The 18,324-nt window shown below is 41.6% G+C and overlaps 1 protein-coding gene across 1 annotated transcript in view; it reads right to left on the bottom strand.

Annotated features, from left to right (window-relative positions):
- Window positions 1-18,324, bottom strand: part of LOC105398200 (protein zer-1 homolog) — a 28,795-nt gene extending 10,471 nt beyond the window's left edge. Inside the window, exons 1-5 of the mRNA XM_048632473.1 lie at window positions 17,093-18,324; window positions 16,104-16,306; window positions 12,523-12,694; window positions 7,780-7,941; window positions 2,102-2,263 (exon numbers count right to left, since the gene is read on the bottom strand). Of these exons, the coding sequence (XP_048488430.1) occupies window positions 2,102-2,263; window positions 7,780-7,941; window positions 12,523-12,694; window positions 16,104-16,306; window positions 17,093-18,103 (1,710 nt within the window). The 5' untranslated portion in view covers window positions 18,104-18,324. The remainder of the gene's footprint in view (window positions 1-2,101; window positions 2,264-7,779; window positions 7,942-12,522; window positions 12,695-16,103; window positions 16,307-17,092) is intronic.

Below are 18,324 nucleotides of genomic sequence, written 5' to 3'. Positions count from 1 at the left end.
ACACGAGTTACACGACCCGTTTCAGGGCTTACTCTATGCTGTTTCTGGCGGGGGCGACGGCGTCTTTGCACGCCTCTGAACCTATGCCGGCAGTAGTGATGCTGCCACCCCCACAGTTGCCTGTTGACGGAGAGACGGCGACGCACCGCGCGGGGCCGAGTCATCTACGAACAAACGCAGACACAGTACAGCTCTTGTACCACCATTTTTACCAGTATAGCTTAGCTGCCGAGCTGTCAATTTCCAACAAGTTAAAGTCTCTTGAATAGCTGTTGGAAATGCGTAGTTATTTAAGGGTGTTCAGATGACGAGGTGTCAAAAAGTATAAAATACAGTATGATCTCTTGAATTAGCTTTGAAAGATGGTGGTACAGGCGCAGGGGAGGTTAGCGGACTCAAAAACAGTGCGTCGCGTCTCCCCGCAACACGGCAACACGCGTAACTATATGAAAATAAATGTCATTTTACAACTGCACATCATAGATCGAACTCTGCTCGCCGAATCCAAGCGCCGGAGTCGAGGACTTTGCCGCTTGAAAAAAGAGCACATTTTTGAATCCTGATAATATTAATTATAGTTACAAGATACTCTTCTTAAGTATGACCCTGCGGTCCTGCATAGTGTGGTTAAAGCGCTATCTTTATCTAGGAACCCTGAAATTAAACAAATAACATAACTTATTAGTAAAAGAATTTCAAAAATATCAAAAAAATTGTTATAAAGTAAAATAAACAAAATGAAACTTACCAACCTAAATATAATACCTAAGTAAAGACGCAGTAATTTGGACGCACAATTGCACAGAGCCTGGCTGTATTCACATTATATTGGCGCATTGGGCATAAACAAATAAACATTATGCATTTTTTTTATTTTAAAAAAACTTTTTTTTGACAAAAATGTGTTAGCGCACATAATTTCAGGCCGCAACGAAATTTACCGCGTGTTTTAACTATGAACTATGGCACATTATGCTAAGGTGCGGCCCGTTATAATGTGCGCAATATGTTTATGGTGTAATTTTTATGTGTGTATGAAATGTAATTTTAATTAGATAGATTGATAAGGTAAAAGAAATGGTCGTTACTTTTGATACTCATGTATGAGTAACTAATCTAATAGTGTCAGGTTTAGTCAGAGATATTCGAAATTGCTAAACTCGTAAAAAAACGAGTTATACGACCTAATTTACCTTTACTTTGTTAAAGTCTAGTTGAAGATGTTTATTTTGTTGTTTTTTTTTATTGTTTTATGAAAAATTATTACTTTTAATAGTGCAAAAATTGTTTATTTGTAAAAATTGTAGGTATTTAAACATGTCATGTATGTTAGTAAAATAAATAAAAAGCATGACGCCAAAAACTTTGAAGCCTATGCAAATGAATTTTTACGCTATTGAAAAAACGCTGCAAGCATTAAGCCGAACGTCCACCGCCGCCGGTTACGTTCAGAAGACAGGACAAAGTTAGTTTAGCTTAGCTCGCATAGTTGAGCCAGTTTTTCATACATACATGTTCGATTGTGCGTCTACCGCATACTATGCACTATGGGGGTGGACGCTAGGCTTTAAGACGTGACCAAACATAGCGCGGCATTCAAGCGCGGCAATGCTAAGGGTCCTGAGCGGTCAGGTTTCTATGACCCAGACTGTAAGCGCCGCGAGCTCTTCTGAACGCACTCTGAAAGGCGCGGCATGTACCTACGAGTCGTGCCGCGCAATGCTGCCGCGCGCGGCTGAAATTGTGACCTACGAATGCCGCGTGTTGCTGTTTGGTCACACCTTGTATTTATATTATAAGGCTGTGTCCGCACAGCGATATTTCACCGCGTGGTTTTTTTCTCGCAATTCTGTAATACATTGAATATTATACGAGTATCCGCACTGGCGGTAAAAAAAACGCGTTTCGATGGGTACAGGCGTAGGAATATAATTCGCGAGAAATATCACCCGGTAAAATATCGGTGTGCGGACACAGCCTTATAAGTGCCTGTGGATAAGAAAGGGAAAACTGTAGCCGTCCCGTGCAGGTTTTAACTCATTTTGTTTCACAGCACCGACGTTGCCGCCGCACTACGCGTTAATCCCGTCACCAGCTTTACCTTTAGGCAGGCAAGGAAATACTCCATGCCTCTGTTCTCGAGGAACTTGAGACAGTTCTGTGGGGTCTCGTCGGTGACGTTCCACATGGTGGACCAGGCCACCTCGAGGACGTCGTCGCAAACCCGCCGCTCCAGCCTATCCGAGATCAGATTGAGCATTTTCTGGAAAACAAAACGTCACGCCGCATGTAGGTGCTGACCTTTTCTCGTAAAAGGTCCAAGTTGTAGATTGAAGTTGGTTTTCGTTGAAGGTGTGGTGTGATTTGCTTGCGTAGTCAGTCATTTCATTAAATAATTATACGTAAATTTTATTAGGTACTTACTTGTAGTGAAAAACATAATACGATTTAAACTTTTCTTTGGCACTAATTCTTAGACACCTATTTCCTGGAAACTGCGGGCAATATTTAGGAAAATAACTGCAGCGAATGTAGAATGTTTCAAAGCTTCTATACAGGGTTATTGGTAAGTAGACCAGATCCTTTCAGGAGGACATAAAGGAGGGTATTTCCAGTCGATTAAACCCAATAATGCATGATCCGAAACTTAACCATTTCTAAGATATTTTATATTTAATAATTTTATAATATTTGCCAAAATTTTGTGCTTAAAAGCGAAAGTAAAAAAAACTAGCCACATTTCAATTTTTTTTTGTTTGTTATGCATAAATAACACCTTAATACACTAATAAAAATAATAAAATATGCATTATTCGACTAAAATAAGACATAATACCTCAAAATAGTTAAACATTTTGATAAATATTAAAAACCGCATAAACAAATAAATTAAATTAAAAAAGAATTTCATATGTCATTTTTTGTGCACTTCAGCATAAAAACAAGCTTTCAAACAAGATAATTCAATATCAAATCGATTAAGGTATCTCCAAGATATGGCCAAAACAACCAGAGAAAGCGGAGAAAACTCAGCAGGGGTTTCCATACTAAAGTCAAAAGGACTGAAACAATCACACTTTTTACCTTTAATGGGCTAATTTTGTTAGTTTTCCGGTTGAATTTTGTCCGTCTGTGCTGGTTGTTTTGGCCATATCTTGGTGAAACCTCAATCGAATTGATATTGAATTATCTTGTTTGAAAGCTATTAGTTGACCATGTTTTTATGCTGAAGTGCACAAAAAAATGTCATATGAAATTCTTTTTTAATTTACTTAATTTATTTATTTTTGCTTTTTGAATATTTTTTCAAAATGTTTAACTATTTTCAGGTATTATGTCTAATTTAAGTCGAATAATGCACATTTGATTATTTTTTTAAGTTTATTAAGGTGTTACTTATGCAAAACAACCAAAAAAATTATTGTAATGTATCTAGTTTTTTTATTTCCGGTTTTAAGCATAACATTTTGGCAAAAAAATAAAAAAAACTTAAATATTAAATATTTTAGAAATGGTTAAGTTTCGGATAATGCATTATTGGGTTCAATCGACTGGAAATGCCTTCCTCTATCACCTCCTGAAAGGATCTGGTCTACTTACCAATAACCCTGTATAACGAAATAAAGTTGACCCCTTTTAGCCCAGTTTTCTATCACACGAGTTTTCACGGAACCGCATGATGCACAAATTACACTTTATGAAGGAGTGATTAATTAATAAGAAATTACACTGCTGTCCGCAAAAAGGCTCCATTAACGTGCATCGTATGAATCTTGTCATTTTAATTACGTAAACTAAGTTTGTTTAGCCGATCCGTTTGAACGGTAAGACTCGAGTGTGGAATTTCAGATATTCTAACTCTGTAACCTCATTACGAGCCTTTGAGTTACCTCTAGTCAAGGTATACAATAGCGAAAGTGTACCTACACATACTTCAAACGAACGGGCTTTGAATATAATGAAAATACACCCACCAAAATCATTAGGTAGTAAAAATAATAATAAAATTATACAGAGTGTTGCAAAAAGGGTATACTAAGTGGGTAACTCAGGGGGCTATTCTGAACAACTTTTGTTCTATATATATGAGTTTTGGAAATTCACGAAAATAAAAATAGATTTTCCATAGAAAATTTGTTGGTCACGTGACTTTTTACTATGGATAACTTTTTTTTGCCAATTTCCAAAACTCGTAGAACAAAAGTAGTTCAGACCTCCTGAGTCACCCCCTTTAATAAGAATAAATTTAGAGTCTAAATTTGTAGAAAATTAAGTTATAAAATCTAAATTTTAGACAAACTAAAGTCCACTGAGGCCCCGAAAGTTTTTATACTACTCTGTGTAAAAAGTATCGGGAGTGGGTTGATAAAACAAAAAATGTTTGTTATTCATCCAAATTTATTTTATTACCTTCAAAGTATGCTCCTTCAGAAACGATACACATACGCCAACGAATTATCCAATCATCACAACATTTTTTTAAACGCTGTTTCCAGATTTGTGTTTAGTACTCGCGGCGATTTTTCCTTTTTCTCTTTCATCGATTGTTAGTCAGCGTCATGTTGACTAGGTATTTTCTTTGACTATAGTGGTGTTATGCACTCGGAATTCTTGCCAGAAAGTCAAACGGTAGGAAAATAATACTATTTGCGGGTTATGTGGAAAATACTGCAAATTCGACAAAGAAGGCCAGATTTATGGAAAATAATCTAGAAAGATTTTCACCGCGATAATGCGCCTTCGCACAAGGATCATCATTGTGAATGAATTTTTGGGCAAAGACTCAACAAATACCATCGAGCATCCACCATATTAACCAGGTATCACGGCTTTAGCTTATTTTTTTCCAAAACTGAAATTACCACTTCGAGGCACTGTTTTCAATCGATAGAAGACAAAATCGGAAAATGTAAGGAAAAATCGCCGCGAGTAGGTACTAAACACAACTCTGGAAACAGCGTTTAAAAAAATGTTGTGATGATTGGATAATTCGTTGACGTATGTGTATCGTTTCTGAAGGAGTATACTTTGAAGGTGATATAATAATTTTTTATGAATAACAAACATTTTTGTTTTACCGACCCAGTTCCGATACTTTTTACACAGAATGTATATTCCGCCGCCGCCGCACCGGTCGTAAGGTAAATGATTCCTAGATATAGCTTAACCTAGTTCGGAAATGGTAACAGTATATAACTCTTATGCAGGTAGGTAAGAAAATATACGAAAACACCTATCGATTACATTTTTTAGAATGTCTAAGTAGGTACTTCAACGATATTTTTGTACGGAGCTTATTGTTAGATTAAGTTTGTAAAACAGGGTTACCAAAAAAGTTAGCGCTTTAACATCATAATATTAATTTAATTAAAAATTAACATTTGTTATTTATATATTGCATTCAGCAATCAAATAACTTAAGAAGAGTATCTCGCTGTTTTCACATAGACTTAAAATGGTTAAGTTTTAAGAAATACATACGAGTCGCACCATGTTGCATCGAATTGTGCAGTTATATTCCAGAAAAAAAGTGAGAAAAGACGACTGATATTTCTCAATAAATGAGAAACAAAACACGGTGCAACCCTAATACTCACGCTGAGCGCAGAGTGGCCTCCGTGCGGCTTCATAGTGCACTCACAATCCAAACAAATATGAAATAAACGTTATTATAAATTATAACTACAAAGAAAATAATGATGACAAAAGCCGACGTATTTTTTTTGTGAACGTTCGATACAATTATATTAGAGACGCAAATTAAAAAAGGTAAACAAACGTAATAATTTATCAATTCTAGAGTTAAGAGGCTTCTAAGGCTTTGGAAAGATAGTTTTTATACAATTATATTAGAAACGTAATTTTTATAAAAAGGAAAACGCGTTACGCGACGCGACGTTTTACGCAAACACAATGATTTATCAATTCTAGAGTCACGATGCTTCTAAGGATTTCCAGAGATAGTTTAGAACTCGAGCGATCCCGGCGGGGGCTCACTGACGAGTGAACTGGGGCTAGGCAGGACCTAGGTCTTAAGTTAGAACCTACGTGAGACACGCCCCTTAACCCCTCTGAGGAGGGAAGGTGGCTGGTAATTGGTGATGCGCGTTTGTGTTCTCTCTCGCAGCTTCGAAGTAACTATACATATACATGTAACTAACTGCCATTTTGGAAGTACGTTGAAGTACGTTCATGTAAGTTTTTACCGTGTAAGTGGAAAAATAAGTCGCACACTAGAAATTAGCTAATTTTGCTCAAGTTAGTTTTTTTTTTAATTGTCTGTAAGACCTAAAAATTGTAGACACATTATCTATGCTCTCCAATACTAACAATATTATTTTGTTGTTTTTGTTGCTGACTTCAAATCTGTAAAACCTACTGTCCCTTTTCTGCCGTCAAACGTGTTTTTTTTTTGGCTATTTTTATGCTTGTTTGAGACATTCGCATCCTTAGTGCCAATTTCTCCATAGTCGGTTAGAGCATAACCAGGTATTAGTGGTTGACTTTTGACACATCTGCCAAAAAAATATATATGGAGATGGCATATAATTGATGAACCATTCCCTGGTCGGTTAGATAACCGACTATGGAGAAATTCCGGCTTAGCCATTCTTAGACACACTAACTACGCCGCCACAGTCACTTCCGGTGGCCTAAAGTAACCGGAAAGGTTCCAGATTGCAATAAAAAAAAGTTAAAGTGCAAACTAAAACTATTCATGAAAACATAATAATATGCAAGGATTTTTTCCCGTAGTTCTTGGTCAAATCTTGACTTTTATGACTGCAAATCACACCATACCTTAGATAATTTATCGAACGATTAGTATAGTACATGGGTCTTTTTGTTCTGTTTTTGTAAATTGCATACGTATACTGATTTCGATTCTGAAGGCACAAATCCTAACTTTAATGCTGCCAAATCCTAATATTCTTTGTTTAAAATTCGTCTCTGAGTGTTTCTATAGATTTCATTTTCCAGTGGTATATAGTTTGACGTCGCTAAAATTAAATTTTGCCTTCAGAATCGACATCACTGAATCGAACCAAAAGGCCTCGATTACAGTTTTAAAATACCTATATGTTATACGTACATAATATCAACAGAGTGTAGTGTAGGTATATGATTTAATTAACCTCACGACCACAAATATGCAGAAACATGAAAAGCAAAAAGATATCCAGGCAGGATATGTGGCAGGAAATAATTTCAGGACATAAACTTCGTTACCACTGGGCTACATAACTAACTCGATTACAGGACCCTCAACGTTTTACAACGTTATAACTTATAATATACTTAGCTAGCTGAGTCTGAAACGGTTCATTAAAAGTAGATTGACTCAGCAACAGACGGCCGACAGAATCGGGCTCTAATGCAACTAGGATAGCAAGTCAGTTAGTAGGTATCTCTTTGTGTAGATAAAATTAAGTCCATCTCAGTAAATCCGAAGTTCTGCTCGCTTAACTAAACTACCTTGCTATCGTAGCTTAAAAATTGGCTTTGTTTATCCCGTGCATTAGGGTGTATGCCAACCTACATAGAGAAAGCTGGTTACCAGAGCGCCCGTAGATTTTTCTATGGATTATTTTCACACGCTTATCAGCCCTGGTTCGTCAAGTGTATGAAACTTACTGATCGGCGCCCGTAACCATCGTTCTCTCTGTATACGCCCTTACAGTCAATAGCAATGAAAAAGTTCTGGTGACATATTATGGTAGGTCAATGGTAGATGGAACTTTTTCATTGCCCGTGAGCGTAGCTTTTAGGGTCACTCACCCCTATAGCACCGTGGTCACCGAGGAACCGCTTCTGTACGCCGTCCACCTGGCAGGCCAGCGAGTTGAGCAGGTAGATGGCGATGCGCTGCACGAACCCCTCCTGGTTCACGTCCGCCACTCCGTTCAGAAGGATCAGCACCACTCGCTCGTATTCGAACAGCTGGAACAATGGCTCGGGTTGTGAATAGAGTCTTAGGCCAACCGCGTGCTAGACAGCCAGACAGTAAAACATATAAAGGTGGGTGTTGACTAACGTTACGGACTGTAATGTAACATTCCTAGCGAGCATGATACGCAACGCTAGGTTCTAAAATCGGCTCGTTGCTCGCTGGTTTACCCGAAACACTACGTACTGACTGCACGAATGCTCGCTGTGTACATTACACCTCGTAACGTTGGTCAGTACCCACGTTTACGTTGTATGGGAGCTCGCGCACTAGGCAGCCACGAATTTTCCTGCCACGCTGCCTAGTGCGCGGGGGCCCAGTGGTTGTGCAATGTGCATATTGAAATCGCGGGCACGGTGACATCATTTACATATTATACATTCGCGTGAAATGAAAAAAATTTACGGAAAAGGCTAGCGTTCAGCAGGATCAGTGCCACTAGCTCGCACTCTAACAGCTAGAACAATGGCCCAGGTTGTGAAAAAAGTCATAGGCCAAACTAAGGCTGTGTCCGCACAGCGATATTTCACCGCGCGATATGAATTTTTGCGAATTATATTTCGACGCCTGTACCTACCGATACGTGATTTATTTACCGCCAGTGCGGATACTCGTATAGTATTCAATGTGTTACAGAATTGCGAGAAAAAAACCACGCGGTGAAATATCGCTATGCGGTCACAGCCCAAGATGGGCGGTCATCAGACGGTTCATTTTTATCTTTCATTCGGCATCTTTCACTCGAAATGATACGTGTGAACACAAAATGAAACAAGAGTGCCGAATGAAGTCATTAATGAACGGATCCAACGATTTTGGATTTAGGCATTCACATCTTTCATTCCCACTTCGAATTAACGAAAAGTGAACTGTCTGCGCACAGAATAAACGTTCATTCGCATTCGGCCATTTTGTCTCGAGCCCATCACAATGAAACTGATTCCGAGACGCACGAAATCACCCGACGACATAATATATTATTGAGAATAATAAATGAATGAATAGGTATATATTTTTTTGTAATTCGCACTAGTCGTGTGAACATGGAGTGAAACGAAAATGAACCGTTCACTCGAGTGAATATTGACTCGAATGAACCGTTTGATCCCGCCTTAAGCATCCTGGCTGCGCAGCCAGCAGTCTGGGGGCAGCCAGTAAAACATATAACGTTGTATGGGAGCCGCGCACTAGGCAACCACGAATTTTCTTATATTTTACTGCCACGCTGCCTAGTGCGCGGGGGCCCAGTGGTTGTGCATATTGAAATCGCGGGCGCGTCACATAATTAATATATGTAGGTATACACTCGCGTGAAATGAAAAAGTTAAACGGAAATAGGCTAGCTTAATCCTACTAATAAATATAAATCTGAAAACTGCCTCTGTGGTCTAGTTGTAGAAGCTTCGCTTCATGACCCAGAGGTCCCGGGTTCGATTCCCGGGTGGGACCATCAATTTGTGTTTCTAAATTGTGGTTCCAAGTTTGGTTAGGACATAGAAGGCTGATCACCTGATGTCCGAAACAGTGAAACGATCCATGCTGTCGGATGGGCATGTAAAGCAGTCGGTCCTGCGCCTAGCTCTCTCCAGTCGTGTCGGTCAATCCGTCCCATTGGGTTATGAGAGTGATGGAACAGAGAGTGCTCCTGTGTACTGCGCACACACTTGGGCACTATAATCTACTCCTGCGTAGATGGCTGATCTCAATTGAGATTGGCCGCCGTGGTCGAAATTCGGCTAGGAGGACATTATTACATTAAATATAAATGCGAAAGTTTGTGAGCATGTGTGAAAGTTTGTTACTTCTTCACGTCAAAACGCCTGAACCGATTTTAACGAAATTTGGTATGGAGTTAGCCGAGACCCTGGTTTAACACATAGGCTATTTTTATCGCGGTATTCCCACAGGAACACTTTTTAAGGCGAAGCTCGCGGACTTAACAGCTTGTTACTAATAATGTCTGTAATATTGAATTACATTTAACAGCGTATTTTAAGTCGTGTTAGTTACATTAAATAAACTCAAGAGCGGTTTAATGGGTTCCGCTGAAAATTGCTATGTAGGTAGCTATTCAAAACCTACTTATTTCAAAACACACCTACGAATAATGACAAACCAACACAACATTACAGTAGTCCAGGTCAATCCCTGTCTAGATAGTTTAACTATTATCGGGAAAGGAGGAAAACAGGCAGGTGAATAAACTGGGTTTACCCAACGACACAAGAGCTATTTCATCGATCCGGACACACAGTGAATTAAGGCGGCAATTTTAATTTTCTGAAGTACCCACTTACTGTAGGAAATGCACATATTAATAGAGCCAACTGTACAATACTTATGAGTTATGCAGCAAAATTGTACACGACTTTTTCTGAACACGTAACGATAAAAGTTTGTGAAAGTTTCCTTATTAGAGGCTCCCTAATAAGGAAACTTTCAGAAACGTACGTAAGTCCGTTAAAATTCATTTTAAGCACCTGTGCATTAAATATTATAAAGTTTTTGAGTCGCCGTCACATGTAAGTAGATTCCCGTGAAAATTTTACTTCATGTTGAAAGCATAGTGAACACATTGTTAGTACCTAACTTGCCAAGTAGTTTCAGTATATATGTATAATACGTAGCTATGTGGAGTGTACGAAATTCCTTACGTTACCAAAGGCTTTGCTTTGTGAAAGGACGGATATTACGGTATTAACTTAACTATAATATTAGAGGCACACGTCTTCTCTAGTAAATTGTATACTATTAAACTTGGTGTTTCGAGTACGAGTCCTGTGCCACTAATCTAATATCGTGCCTATTTCGTAACACACGCGTACAGCCTATACACTTATTTATCATATATGGTTTAAAATACAATTTCAGCACATATAACATTCAGACGCGACAGCATTAGAATTATTTCAGATAAATTTTATCTGACCATTGGATGATACGTGAAAAGCATTTCAAAGTTTTGCAAAAATCGCCATGCGTAGGTATAGTGAAATGGTAAGGCAGTAGGTATTTCCACGACAAATCATTTTGAGAAATTCAAGAAGCTCGCAAATTATAAAAAAGTATGTTTAAAAGACAGTGAAATCACGAAAGTGATAAATAGGTAATTAGGACATCTTCTATAAGTAAACTTTCGGTGCGAGATATTGACCCCATCCCGCACCGATGGTACTTTTAGAAACGTTTTCGAGTGAAACTTATTGAAACATATTGTAACAAAGTAAGCAAACCTTAAAGTAAAGATAAAACGCAAAGCTTAAACTCTTGCAAAAATAAAGCAAGCACATAAAACATACAGTACCTACGTAGGTAAGTACATCTTACATGTAGTTTCAAAAGATACATTTTTCACGGTGAAAAGTTACATAAAATGAAGTTACTGGTACTGGTACATCAAAGCGTTCGCCGTACACAAAAATATGTCTGCCTGTCCAGAAATAAATCTCTGCTCTCATATTTACCAGTGTAAAGAATTTTATATACTAAAATATGTTTACCATAAGGACTCCGTACAAAGTTTAAGGTACACTTCACGTTTATCCTTTCAACAATGCAATCGTCGTCTGTTTTTCTACACAAATATTTCTCAAACTCAATGTTGATTTCAAATGCAATATTTTTGTAAATGGTATTCAAAAGTATTCTCATGAATATATTTTATCATGTCATATCGTCCCCTAATTCGAATAGCGGGACATTCATTGGTTCATGTCAGGAATTGAAACCACGGCCTCTCGAATGAGAGAACCAGCCCTTATCCGTTACACCAACACGGCTCTAAGCGCCAGAGAAATGAATAAATAATTATCTAAAACCAGGTCAGATGGGAAATATGGAAAGCACGGGTAGGTAGGTCAGGAAATTTTATTGTGACCTAAAATAGTGATGTTATTAAATGTATATTAAATTTTATGTCTGTGATCATGAAGCTCCAAAACTGTAGGAACAAGTGAAATGCGGTATTGCCATTATAATTTTACTCTTCACAAATTGAGCACATACGATATAAGTGCATAGTAATTTATCAAGTACATAGGTACTTCACCTAAGTGTGTTATTTATCATATCATTTTATTCGCCTAGCTAGAGTACTGTATGTGGCACTATACTTATATCGTAGAGCTTTTTGACACTTTATTTATAGGTTTTAATTATAGGTTTAAAATTTACGTTGTGATATAATTTCAACTTTCTGATTTACGTAAAGAGTCGAAGCTCGTGTGGATCATAGTCAAATTTTAGGCTGCGTCCCCAGAAGGCATACTGTTATCCACCAACTGAGTTAGCAGCGTATCGGACAAGTATACATACCGATTGTTCATACTTTGCTAGTTTTGCGCTCACTCCATGCAATTCGCAGCGTTACGCTCGCCTAGTTACACGTGAGCAGTTTGCCTACTGGGAAATAAGACTAAAGGTACCTACACCAAAAAGTAAATAAAAATTAAATCACTTCACCTCCGTCTCTGAAATTATACAGTCGAAGCATGAAGTGAATAGAGATTAAATTTTTAATTTTGATTAACTTTTTGGTGGAAATCACCCTAAGTGGCGCAAAGCATTGTACTCACCACATCAGTGGGTATCTTGAACTGGCAGAGCGTCAGGCACCCATTCCTCATCATGGTGTCGTCTCCGAGATGAGCCTCCATGCCGACCAGAAGAGCCGTGATGATGCGTCGCTTCAGACGGATGCCGATGTTCGCTTTTTCCTTCCCCTTCACTATATAAAACAGCGTCGCGCTGCAAACAAACACACTTATGTAAATTATGTAAACTAATGATATGACCTCATTGGTTATGGCACCTGAAGCCTGGCATTCTAGTGCATTGTGATGTAACGTGGTGATAATTAATGTCAGTGAAGTGAAATTATTCATGTTTTTAATTTGATATTGTATAAGATGTGCAGTCTATTATTGTAATTCTATTATAGTGTAAGCCTAGCTATGTATATGAGTAAACTGAAGAATAATTTATTTATGAGTGAGATTTAAACTTCTATTGCAGTGTACAATACAATAATCAGCCATCAGCCTGGCTATACAGAGAGGGAACGCTGCCAGCCTCCTCGGAACCATCCCGGGCGACGGCAGCGAACTAAAAGAAATATTCTACCTTTGATAAACTCCTGTTTATTAAGGGTAGAATATTTCCAGGCCAGGATGTTATAAGTATTTTATATTATTATCATTTTTATTTGTAAAATATATAGATAGTTTAGTTAAAAAATAAGTACTTAATATTTTATTTTATATCTTTGGTGTAAAATATATTTATCGTCTACATACAATAATATTATATACAATAAATATAATATAATAATTGTAATATCACTATCTTTAGTTTTACCGCGAAATTAAATCGCGCGCCAAAAATGTTAGCGTCCCACGCCCGCCTCGCCGTTTCTCGCGCAGCTTCTCTGCGCATACCGCGTCCCGCGCGCTCACTCTTCACCCCCGCGCACTCCCGCTCGCGCCACCGGCCAGCGGAGCCCGCGCAGTCAGTCGGCGCCAAACCGTTTCCCGGCTACACGCTCGCTCTTGCGCCGCTTCGGAAATTTGTTTTCACGCAAAAGACTACCACGCTTACCGTGCAAAGTGTTCACAGTCTCCCACTGTTGTGCATAGCTTTCTCACAGTGGCGCCCAACTAGTGGAGATACGAATAGTAAGTGTGCGCCAGTTTCTTTGTGAAAAACTATGGCACCGAAGAGAGGACGAGCGAGGCGTTGCAACCTCGACGACGATGACGACCGCAGCTGCACCGGTGAGACCACGGTGATGACCCGCCCCGGCGCGCCACCTGCGCCCGAGGCGCGCGCCCCCGCCGCCCCCACCGCCGTACGCGGCCCTCCCGCCACGCCCGACGCGCCCTACGAGCACGCGGCGCGCAGCCCCCCCGCGGCGCGCGCTACCCCCGCCGCGGCCGCCGCTACGCCCGACGCGCCCGCCTGCGTGACCGCGGAGCAGCTCTCCGTGCTGCTGGACACCATCGCCAAGGCCGCCGAGACCAACCGCGTCCTCCTGGAGAGGATGTCGAGCGACCCCCGGACCTGCACGCCGCCCGCCCGGCGCGGGCCCGGCGCCGCGAGCCCCCCCGCGCGCGCGACCGCGTCTGACCACCAGACGCCACCGCCGGGGACGTTCGCCAAGTGCACGGCGAGATTCGACGGAGCCGGCCGCAGCGCGGACCAGCTGGACGCCTTCATCGACGCGGTGCAGGTGTACAAGGAGTGCGCCAACGTGTCGGACGAGCACGCGCTGCGCGGGCTGCCCATGCTGCTGGAGGGCGACGCCGCCGTGTGGTGGCGCGGCGTGCGCGCCTCCGTCGCCGGCTGGGGCGCGGCCCTGCAGCGCCTGCGCGCCATGTACGGCACTCCACTCCCGGCATACAAAGTGTTCCGCGCGATATTTTCGAGTGAACAAAATGAAGTGCGGTCTGATGTGTACATATCGCGAGTGCGCGCCCTTTTGGCACAGCTTCCGTACGAGCTATTAGAAGACACTAAGTTAGATATAATTTATGGACTTTTAAGTTACCATCTAAGAAAACGCATTCCCCGTGAAGGTGCTGCAAGCGTTGATGAGCTTATTGTTAAATGTAGGGCGGTTGAAGAGGCGAGTCGCGAGGTGCGCAGTTCGAATCAGTTTAACCCCTCGAATATCACTCATAGTAATGTTAACCCTTCGACCGCGACCCATAATTGTTTTAACCCGCCAAGTGCGGCGCCTTGTATAAATGTAAATAATCCCTCCGTAGGCCACAATAGATTGACTGACAGACCGACATACCTACCAGTACATAATATACCGACGCCCTCCTCCTCCTCTGGCCCGAACGGCGCTACCAGAGTACGGCCGCGTTGTGCATACTGTAGGAGACTTGGTCATCATGTCGATTACTGTAGAACAAAGGAGCGCGAATCTGTAGAATCGACCCCCGGTAACCCTCCCTTGAGTCCTCGGGGTCATGCAGTAAACAGTGGAGGCGAGCACGAGTTTTTAACCGCCGAAATACAAGGTAAGTACGACCCGCGCCCACTGGTCAACATCAAAGTTGGCGGTGCGCTCGGTGCAGCCGTGCTCGACACAGGTGCAACGCATAGCATAGCGAGCAGCATGCTATATGACATCATGTGCAAGAGGGGGGTGAAATTCGAAGACACTTTCCACACCGTGTACCTGGCCGACGGATCGAGACAGCTGAAACGAACGTTGGTCGGTGCAACACAGGTAAGTATAGAAGGCAGATCTTTTCAAGTTTCATTCCTCGTGTTCCCGGAGTCAAACACCCGCACGACGCTGGGGCGAGACGCCATCGTCACCGCCGGTATAGTGCTAAACTTAGCACACGGGGTTTGGACTTTCGGCGACGCACCTTCACGTCAGTACAAGTTCGAGACTGCAGTCCGACTTCGTACCACTACCGGCCACATTAGGCCAGGCATAAAGGTAGGTACTCATCCACCTAAAATTTTACATCACCGGCAGACTCCTACGTGGTTCAGGCGAGTCATACCGAACCACGCCAGCGATGCCAGGCCACATACCAACCCTGTGAGGAAACACGACCCACGGGTTCGGCTCTACCACGACCTCAGACCTGTCCTAGTTCAGGGGGAGGCTTGTCACAAACGCCCGTGCAGACCACCCAACCGTCCAACAGTCAAGGATCTCGAGGACGACGATCCGTTTAGGGGGAGGACCAGGGCTGCTCAGTACGCTACTCCGAACGCGAGGGCGCTTGGTTCGGACTAGAGGGGGAGGATGTAATATCACTATCTTTAGTTTTACCGCGAAATTAAATCGCGCGCCAAAAATGTTAGCGTCCCACGCCCGCCTCGCCGTTTCTCGCGCAGCTTCTCTGCGCATACCGCGTCCCGCGCGCTCACTCTTCACCCCCGCGCACTCCCGCTCGCGCCACCGGCCAGCGGAGCCCGCGCAGTCAGTCGGCGCCAAACCGTTTCCCGGCTACACGCTCGCTCTTGCGCCGCTTCGGAAATTTGTTTTCACGCAAAAGACTACCACGCTTACCGTGCAAAGTGTTCACAGTCTCCCACTGTTGTGCATAGCTTTCTCATATAATGATTTTTGCTATAACTGTAGCTACTTTGTTTCAGAGAATTATATAAATGTGTACACAAATGTTACCTTCCAGAAATCTGGATGTGCTTCTCCCCAAGATGTTGGTCCATGGCATCAAGGACGATGGACAGGGCTCGGGGAACATGTGCGTTGTTCTCATAGCGGAACAGATAGTAGAGGTCATTGAGCACCCTCATCAGCATCACCGGGCGACCCATGTAGGCAACCGCTGCCGTCAGAATCTGGTCCTCATTGGCATCTCCAGAAATCTAGTGGGAGGAATATTTGATTTATAAATATTTAGGGGCTTACACATGCTAAAAGCTGTCTGTTTGCTTCAAACCCCTTATAAATTATAAATATGTGTCAAATTTTGATTTAAACACCCCCTAAACAAGGTTTTATTTTTTGACAGTAACTAAGGTAGTGTTTTATAAAAACTACTTGTAGATTGTCAGATAACTGTAGACAAAAAATGGCAAACAGAGAAAACTTGAATAGAAGGTCATTGTTGGATGATTAAAGACAACAAAAGTATTTGATTTAACAATGCAACATCTCTTTTGTAAGAATCTGGGGAGATACTGCTTCCTTTTTACAAGAAAAGTGTGTTGTAGTTTCAATAGAGTGATCACTTGATGAGTGAGATCACAAAGAGAGAAAGAGGACTAACAACAATAAATAAAGTTGATATGTATTATTCTTAAAGTAATTGTATTTTCCTATTGAAGAGGTTTTATTTTGTTGTATACAGAAGGGGAAATTTATAAGGTAGGTATAAAATAGTACATCAATAATAAATCTATTATCCACCATAATACTTGGCTATAAACACAAACATATTTGAACTTAGATTTATGTTTTATGCAACCTCTAGTCTATGAGTCAGACACCATATCTTATTCAATGCCTTGAAATGTATGCATTTAACGGCATCATCATAAATGACATTCAAAGGTTATAGACAGAGATTTTCTCAGCGCTTTACAAAGATTTTACAATTCCTTTGTAAGTTCTAGAAATATGGGGAACTAGACGAGGAGATTAAAACTTACCACTTTAGCTGGAATATCATGTCTTTTGCAAGCTCCATGATGAGTGCCGTAGAGTCCGAGGAAATGTAGAGGATTGTTCACTCTGCTGATGAGGCCTGGTATATCACACCGGACCTGCGGCGCGGAGGTGCCATCTGGACCGTCAGTTACTGAAGAGGCTGCTGCTGCCCCCGAACCAGCCAGGTTAGTTCCCGATATATCCAACGACTCCAAATTTGGCAGGCTCGTCACTATTTTAGCAAGTACGTCATTTGGTGCATAATATTTGCCATGTCTCTCATTTGGTTGTGAAATATCTAAATGCCTAAGGCAAGTGAGACTTGCTATCCAGTCTATGACATCTTTCGACCAATGCACATTATGTAGGATTAGAGAAACTAACTTTTTCAATAAATTTAATGCCCATATTGATCCAGCTGATGTGCATTCGGAAAGGTCTAAATGTGTGAGTTGTGTGAGAGGTCTGAGGAGCAGTAGGGGGTAGATGGCCATGCCCCTGCGGTGTATAGTGAGGCTTCTGAGCTTGGGCGCATTGATGATGTAGCCGCGTTGTCTGAATGCCGTTTCATCCTGTGAGAACACGTAGGTGAGGTGGCCAAATTTCAAAGAGACTAGATTTTCGCTGTTGTTGTTGATGATGTCTAGCGCGCTCTGGCTGAGGTACTCGCACTGGACCAGGTCCACGGCGCTGGGCTTGTGCTCCAGCAGGCAGCGCAGGCCCTCGTCAGTAATGCGAGAGTTGCGGAGGCTCACGGTCTTCAACCGCGTGCGTGTGCGGTCGCGGAACAGGTTCGCGATGTTGTCGTTCACTCGGTTCTTCCGCTGGTAAACTCGAAGGAACTGCTCGCATATTTCCGCTGGCAATATGACGTCGTCTTTGAGTTTACGCCATCGGCTCTTCGGGTCGAGTGTCGTAATAGTGTTCAGGTTGTTCGCTATGTAGTCGAGGCATAACTCGAACAGCGAATCTGGCGAGCTGTCGGACAAGGAGAAACCCCTATCCGTCCACATAATTACGTTTGTTAGGGATCCTCAGCTTCACTACACGGGGGAGAGAAAGACTGTGATTGATATCATTTCTCAGTGAAGAAAAACACACACCCGATACGGTAGGATAAAAGTTCCAACGACACAGTTCGCTTTTTTCATTTGAACATATTTTGTTAAAACTGCATCTCAATCAAAAATAGATAATTTCACTGAATAAACTGAACATCATAGACATGGTCTAA

This window comes from Plutella xylostella, chromosome Z, assembly GCF_932276165.1.
Source record: "Plutella xylostella chromosome Z, ilPluXylo3.1, whole genome shotgun sequence".
Classification (NCBI taxonomy): Eukaryota; Metazoa; Arthropoda; class Insecta; order Lepidoptera; family Plutellidae; genus Plutella; species Plutella xylostella.
The sequence above is the reverse complement of the archived record's forward strand: the minus strand, read 5'-3'. Positions and strand labels throughout refer to the sequence as shown.